This window comes from Fulmarus glacialis, unplaced genomic scaffold (assembly GCF_000690835.1).
Source record: "Fulmarus glacialis isolate BGI_N327 unplaced genomic scaffold, ASM69083v1 scaffold20531, whole genome shotgun sequence".
Lineage (NCBI taxonomy): Eukaryota > Metazoa > Chordata > Aves > Procellariiformes > Procellariidae > Fulmarus > Fulmarus glacialis.
The window spans coordinates 33,562-41,538 of NW_009191137.1; the positions used below are offsets into that span (position 1 = coordinate 33,562).

The 7,977-nt window shown below is 47.1% G+C and overlaps 1 protein-coding gene across 1 annotated transcript in view; it reads right to left on the reverse strand.

The window, feature by feature from the left end:
• The window catches only part of LOC104083183 (neuropilin-2-like), a gene marked incomplete at its 5' end in the record, with an annotated part of 41,203 nt that extends 33,448 nt beyond the window's left edge, over window positions 1-7,755 (reverse strand). Inside the window, 4 exons of the mRNA XM_009586584.1 lie at window positions 1,880-1,996; window positions 5,696-5,840; window positions 6,956-7,305; window positions 7,611-7,755. Of these exons, the coding sequence (XP_009584879.1) occupies window positions 1,880-1,996; window positions 5,696-5,840; window positions 6,956-7,305; window positions 7,611-7,755 (757 nt within the window). The remainder of the gene's footprint in view (window positions 1-1,879; window positions 1,997-5,695; window positions 5,841-6,955; window positions 7,306-7,610) is intronic.
• Between the last annotated feature and the right edge of the window lie 222 nt (window positions 7,756-7,977).

Sequence of the window (7,977 nt, forward strand, 5' to 3'; positions counted from 1 at the left end):
CATGGAAGCTGCAGAAATGGTCTGAGACCATCCCAAGCACTCAGCAGACACGCACGTCAGAGCCCAATTATAGGCTGGGTTTTTCCTGAGCAAAGAGGAAGTTTTAAATCACAGTGCTCACAAAGTGAGCAATAGTCAGAAGGGGGTGAGTGACTCAAGCGATAGGCATCAGGAGAACTTTGCTGCGAGGGGCAGAGGGCTTTCTTTACATGCTCCCTGGTCTGAGACCATCCCAAGCACTCAGCAGACACGCACGTCAGAGCCCAATTATAGGCTGGGTTTTTCCTGAGCAAAGAGGAAGTTTTAAATCACAGTGCTCACAAAGTGAGCAATAGTCAGAAGGGGGTGAGTGACTCAAGCGATAGGCATCAGGAGAACTTTGCTGCGAGGGGCAGAGGGCTTTCTTTACATGCTCCCACTTAGAAATAAAACAATGCAGATCATGGATCTTTTTATTCCAACCTAATCTCATACCCTGGAGAGCAGCATTGTTTCTGTTTGGCTGTCATAAATCTGATTGTCCAGAGAAACACACTCATTGTTTATGGAGTATGAGAATGAAAATTGTTGCTAAATCTGAGGGAAGCTGACGGGGAGGCTGGTTCCACGCTCCGTGGCATACTCCGCTGGCTCTCTTGCCCTGGACTGCACCCAGGAATCGTGTTGTTGCAGAGACTATTACTGGCCTAAATTTCCTCTTGGCAGCTTCCCAAGTGCCTCAATGATAGCAGGGTTGCACTGGCTTATCACTGAGGCAAAGCAATGAGAATCAGGCCCTTTGAGCTACTTCTGCAGCTTGCATTTCCAGAACTGAACTACAGCAGAATCCCGATGGGAGGTGTGGAAAAGCCAATTAATGTCCTTTTAAAATTTATTTATTTTAAAACCCATTAATTTTTTCTCTGGCACTGGAAGCTGAAGTGACAGAAGTCCCAGGAGCTATCTCAAAGGATAGCTTTTCCTCATGAGATTTCTCATTGAAGTACTTGTGTAAATGCCCCAGTCCCAGTGCTGAGGCCCAGGCTCCGCTGTCGTGCCCAGGGGTGTGCATCTCCTCCACACTGCATTGTACAACTAACCTTGCACAGCTTTGCCATGCCCTCTCCCCTTAATCTGGACGTTTCACAAGCTTTAGATGCTCACATCCCCCTTGCAAGGAGCAGAAGAATATGACGTTTGCTTTTACAGGTAGGGATCTGAGGCAGAGAGATTAGTCCCCCCCAACACTGGCTCTTAACAAGCACAGCATGTAGTCTAACATTCAGCCTCTTCTATAGTCAGAAGAGGCAGGCAAGCGCCACAGATTCCAAACCATTCCTTGTACATCTGACAACCATCTACGGCTGGGGCCACAAGGAGCCTAGACTGTCCTCCTAAATTTTAAGCAGCTGATATTAGGGAAGAGGATCCTTAACAGATAGGTGTTCAGGACATCAGCCTTCTCTACGTGTCATGATTTACTCCCACAGTTGTGACCTCTGCAAAAGGAGCCCTGCATACCAGGCAGTCTGAATCTCTCCCTTCTGAATTTATGACACCCAGCCAAGGGGATCTGGAAGGGAGGTGGCTCTAAACAGGGCACTAAGTGAGTTTCTTCAGGTCACGTAAGGAAGCTGGGAGAGCAGCTCTTCAAGTCTCGTACCCTAGGGACTGAATTAGCTGCTATCTCTTGCTCTTGCATCCTTCCTTGATACAACTTATCAGATTTTGGCAGGTTTTGTTTGTTTTTTTTTTTTTATCTTGGCCTATCACTAATAATATTACTTTAAACTTTCCAGGAATCAGCCCCATGTATAGGAGCTAATGGGAAGATAAGAGTACTTGCCTAGCTCTTAACCCATCATTTATTGAGATAAAGATGTGCTGCTTTGATACATACCCTCCTCTTCTCCACAGCTATCGCCACACTCGGTTGCCTCTTCATCAGTTGGGTATGGGGTGGTGGTCTCTTCGCTCTTCAAAGTGGGCACCAGCGTCTCTGCAGTGGGCTTTACATCTGAAGAAAATGGAGTAGAGATGCTATTTGCAATAGACAGTACAAAAAGCCCAGGTAGGAGGAAACAAAGCAAAAAATCTTTTTCTCATGTTCTTATAATGTCAGGAAGAGATAGAACAACAATACCATGAAATTTCCACGTGCTACAAATGTCAGCATGGTTTGAACTTCAAGTGAACTGCCTGTTTCCATATGGAAGTTCCTTTGATTTAGAGTTCCCATTGGACAAGGCTCTCCTCTAGATGTACACGCTACTTTTTCTCTTAATTTTTTAATCTACACTTGTGTTGGCAATCCGCTTAGCTGTCATTACTGGATAAGAGAGATCACAGCCAGAATATCTTTTTCTTTCATAAAGGGATATGACACGTTAAAAAAACACACACAACATTCCCACCAATTGTGCCAATTTATAAAACAAGTCACTCAAACCCACAAATGACGTAACCACAAATGGACCCAGAGGATCCCCTAGTGCGCTCTGGCTCGCTGCAGAAAGCATCTGGTTTCACGCTCCAGGCTCCTGACTATGCTTTCAAAGGGTCTCTGTCCAATTTTCCTCTCTCCAACATGGCCCGTGTGAAACAACCTCCAAGCAGGTGTCAGGGGAAATTTAAGCAAGAAAGGGAAGGATATTAAGATCAACAGTAAATGACATTAGGTTCCAGCAGTCTCTCCTTTTATGGGTGCGTTAACTGGAGTACAGCAGCTTGATTCTTTCTACTTTTAAAAAGAGGCTGATTTGTTCAGTTATGTGTGATTGTGTTTCTTTGTCGGCACCCTTCAGGATATCATTTAATAAAGCCAGAAGCAGGAGGAAATGGCTAAATACATTGAATATTTTCCATAGGCTCCTTTCTGCCCTTTTATTTTCCTGTTATTAAACGTGTTGCACATAAACTCTCAGGGTTTTTTTACTTTTTTTTTTCCCAGTGGCTGTCTTTTGTTCAGGATAAAATACCAAATAACCTCAAAGTCTTTTAATTTTTAAGTTCAAATTTGTTACAACCCCATAAAACTCCAAACGCAACCAAGAAGCAAATTGCAAGCAGCCAGGCACAGAAGAATGTCATAAAAAAGAAAAGAAAAAAAAAAAGCAGCAGGTGAAAGCAACATATCAAAAGCTGCAAGTTATTTAGAGCTGGTACATTTTTTTAGGTTGTTGTTCTCGTATATTGAGATTTATAGCTGAAATGTGACAATGTGGAAGGACCTTGAAAGCCAAGTCCCATACGGGACACAGATGCTGAGCGGATGTAAATCAACGGTGTTGCATTGCCCTGGACAAGCCGCAGAAATGTATCTTGAAAAATCAGTTACCATGGCAGAGCCGCAACATGATGGTTACAAGAGATAATGAAAATAGCAGGGAGGACAACGTGATGTGTGAAATGGAAAGTGAAAAAGAGAGGTCTTGCTTTCCTGCTTTCTCTCTCCCTGGCCCAGCAAGTGTCTGTGCAACTGGTGGTAACTGCTGATCAAAATGCAAAGTCACTGAGCAATTGAAACCAGATGTTTGGAACTTCAAAGGAGAGAAAACCAGCTGCAAGTGAACATTCATCAATCTCCACTCTTCAGACAAAAAATTTTGGCAGGTCTTTGAAAGAAGCCAATTGCTGACTGCCTGCTTCCCAATTTTTGAGTTACTAGCCAGCTAGTTTGTGAGCCTAGTTGCTGTTAAGTTACCTGTTTGACTCAGTAATTAAGATGCTTGTTGCTGATAAGAAATAGCAACAGCTGGGCAGGGTACACGTGGGCTTAGGCCCTCACTTGAAAATATTTTCAATCAGCTTGTTTTAATCCACCTCTTCATCTTGTTCCCAAGCAAGTGCAATTGCGTGGGTTTTCACAGCCAGTTCTGTAACATGCCTGGGTCCTCCCAGCAAAGGAGGGCTGTATCTTGGCGTTGTCAGGGACTGCTGCATGTAGCCAGCCTGGATTTAGCATGCAGATAATGCCACGGGCTATCTCTGCTCCCCAGGTTGCATCAGGGCTTTTTATAACACGGTGAATCCACAAGATTACAAGCCCTGCTCTGGCTACAAAGCTGAATGCCTGTAGATCAATAAAGCTAAGAATATTTATGACTTGGCAGTTGAGTTTTAAACATTACAATGTGCAAATGATTAGACAGCCACACTGGGAAATGACCATAAAGCACCCTGCCTGGAAAAAACACGGGCTGTTGCTGCTGATATTGAAACTGAGCGTGGACATAGCTGTAACAGAAACTTTGGCCCAAAAATAGCACAAGAAGTTGAGGATGCCAAACCCTTCTTATTCTCTAATTTGAAGGAGTGCAATGGATGAGCTGACATGTACATGGCCAGAGGTCTTGTGCGACTGCCTCCCTTTGCAGCAGTGATGCAGTGCTGCACCAGGCAGCAACGGTCTGCAGAGATCTGGCAGCTGAAAATTCCCGGGAACTGCAGGAAGCAGCGATGTGGGAGCTGCCCGACCACTTCTGCATGGAGCCTCAGCTCCCGCTGCTTGCATGAAAACCACGGCGCCTGCTTCTCCTACAACATCCCAAAGATGTTGTAAAATTTAAATTGAGATCTAATCTTGATTTAAAGTTTAGATCATTTACAATGGATTCCCAGTCCAGGGGGAGATTTGCCATTGACTTCAAAGGTGACAAATGATCATTATTAATGGTGTGTACGTGTGTTGTGTGATTTGCTGTTAAGTGTTTGTAATGCGTCTCGCAGCACATCACAGGAGGAAAGGGTAGTAAAGACTCTACAAAAGGGTGGAAAAAACCTCTGTCTTTTAAGCTTCCTAGAATGGGAATTCTTACAAGAAAATGCCTTCTACAGATGTATTTATAAAATGGAAATCATACCTCTTTATCACTGACATCTGGACACCAGATTCAGATTTGAGCAGATTATTAAAAAATAAAATAGATAAAAAGGGACAACTAGCCCCTGGCACTGAAAAACTAGCATCAGACCCAATGAGCGGTTGGGTGCGTTTTTGACTTTTGGGGATGAAACTATGGAGCAATCAATCACCGTTGAGCCTCAGAGGGTGAGAGGCACAACCTCTACTGATCCCAGTGAGTGTGTTAGACAGTTTTCACCTCTGCCTTAAAAACAATGGTGGCTGCAAGGCTTGTGAAAAACAGGTGGGCAAAAGTGAGCATCCCTGGTCTTAGGGATGTTGTAGAGACATCATAGAGTTAAATCCCCAACCTTGTCTGCAAAAGGATTTCCACGTGGGGTTCAATGAAAGAGGCACAGTTGTTTTTACAGCAAAGCCTTATTGTGGCAGCTCAAGATACCTGTACTGGTCACTGCACCCCTCTTCTGCACCTCGGCTTCTCTTCCTACTTTTTGCCTTATCCATTTGGACTAAAAAGCCCAAATGTTATCTAACAGAGAGACCGGGAAAGCCTGCACAACATCCAGATAAAAGATCTGAAAGGAGGGAGAAGGCAGCTGGGGACAAATCCCACATGGGGCTCCGTGTGAAAGCTTGGATTGGGGTCCAAACATCCTGCATCAAGGCCAGTTCTTTTTAAGGTGGAAGGAAAAAGATGGAGTCAGGCCACACTGCAGGTCCTGCCTTTATGGCTGGCGGAAGTCCCTGAGGTGGGACAGCAGAGAGAGAAACAACCTTACACTTGCACCTTGCTGGTTTAGTGCCTGCCACAGCCCCGATGGAGCCAGTGGGCAGAGGCGCAGGGGCTCCTACCTGTCCAGTTGCAGCCCAGTACCTCCAGGCGCATTCCTATTCCCGCTGGGGACCACCTCTCTGGGTGCACTCGGACATACTGGGCAGGAACAGGGTCAAACCTCCGAACTTCAGGGATATCGTAGTGGATGTTGCCTTCAAAAAGCTACAGAGAGAGAGAGAGAGAGAGAAAAGGAAAGTGACGTGTGCATCCCATACGCTCTCCACCAGACTTGATAATTTGGGTCTGGCAGGACGCAGCCACAGTTTGAAATAGTTTAGCTGTCCGACTCTGGGCCGTCAAGTCCAGCTGAGCAGAAATCGGGCTGTTCCTCCTCAGTTTCAAGAGGACCAGACAGGCTGTTTCTAAGAAACTTGCACAATCTCTCTTGGCCTCTGCTTTATATCCAGGGGTCAGATTCTGATCCAAGCCATGCAGGGGAAGCCTGGGGAACATCCACTAACTTCACATATAAGTAAGATCAGATTTGTCCTTTGGCAAATAGAGAAGCTACTGCATGTTCTAGGATAGTGTAAATGCTCAGTTTTCCTCACAGTCCAAGTACTGCTGCTTTTCAGCTTACGTGCACGAACTCAAGTCTGTGGGGAATAAACAGAGGGCTATAGATAGCATCAGGCTTTCTAAGACTCATTTGTAGGATCAGAAAAAATTAAAACTTAGCCAAATTTTCAGAAGCACGTGAGTTTGCATAAAAACAGAACAGGCAGTAGCAGAGAATTCATTTATTCCTCAAGCCCCCTGCCACTCCCATACTGCTAAGCAAAAAGATTATGGGGAACTCCAATGATATGAGAGAAAAACGGGGAATTTCAGGGTCACACCAGTGTGGCAAAAGGGACTTCAGATATAGCAAATTTCCCAAAGAGAAGTTATGATTCATCTTCCTCTTCCAGAGGTGCAAGCCGCAACAGCAACACCTTTCCCCTTAAAATATGCAATTAGTTTGTGTAAAACATAATGGAACACACCGTCTTGTGGGCTCTGACCTGCAGGAGCTGGGAGGACCAGAAGGTGATGTCCACATCCCCAGACCTGGTCCACAGTAAGAAATGAAGGGAAATTGTCATCCCTGGGCAAGGTGGAACCTATAGCCTCTAGTACAGCTTAGGAGCAGGACCAGGAGATACAACCTGGGATTTCATTGTGACAACCCAAACTCCCAAGGTCTCTGTGGGGAGAGACAGCTAATTTCCCAATCAGGCAGACTGAGGATAGCTAGAAACATACCTCGTTTTGCAGCTGCTCCAGGCAGCACCTACCTTGGCTTGCATTGTTTTGGGGTCCTGGATGAAGTCCCAGTCCTTTCCATTCATGCTGTAGGCCACCTTAAACTTCTTCACGAAGGAGCGGGACTCAGTGGTGGTCACGCTGTCCCCTCCGCGAGCCCCCTGGATAATGACGCCTTTGATATTCTTTGGAACGCCAAGGTCTACCTGCAGCCACTCCTCCCCAGGCTGGGCTTGGGGGACGCGGGGAAACCAGCCTGAGCGGCTGCTCACCAGGCGGGCCATGCTGGGCGACCAGTCGTAGCCTCTGATGGAAGAGGCTGAGATCTGCGAGTCAGGGATGAGGCCGGAAAGCATTCCCAGCAAGTTGGAGCAGGGTGAATCTGCAGGGAAGGAAAGGGCATGAACAGCCAGGGCGGTTGAAGGGAGTGCTCGTGGTTTTCCCTGCAGGTTTAAGCTCTGGGCACCAAATCAGCACCAGCACTGGCCGTTTCCCCCTTGCCTCCCCGGGGTCTGGGTGCCTGTTCCCCCAAGTGCATCCCTTGGGATTGGTGCCTCCGGGCTGCTCACAGTGTCACCATTCCCACCCCAATGACAGCCATGACAGCTGCAGGGGACAGCACCCTGGGACAGGCTGTCGGAGGGACAGAGAGGAGGGCTGAGGCCGAGGGGAGGAGGGGACCCTCACCAGTGATGCGGCAGCCATAGAGCTCCAGCCTCAGGGCGATGCCGTTGTGCCAGCTCTGGGGACGGATGCGCACGAAGCGTGTGAGCACCGGGCTGTGGATCTTGTTGAGAACCACCTCCGTGGCATCCTCGTTGGCCTGAAATGTCTGCAAGGGAGACAGGGCACAAATACGGTTACGTCCTCTCTGGGCAGAAAGAAATAACCAGATCAGCGGTCGAAATAATCTCAGCAGGGAAAACTGAGGAGAGGCGTTCTGGGCAGGGCCAGACTCTGGCCAGGGCAAGCACCCAGGGGCAGGGAGGGAGAGCTGAGCCACTGGCAGGACAGCATGGTGGATGGACTCGCCCATCAGGCAGGAGACTCAGGA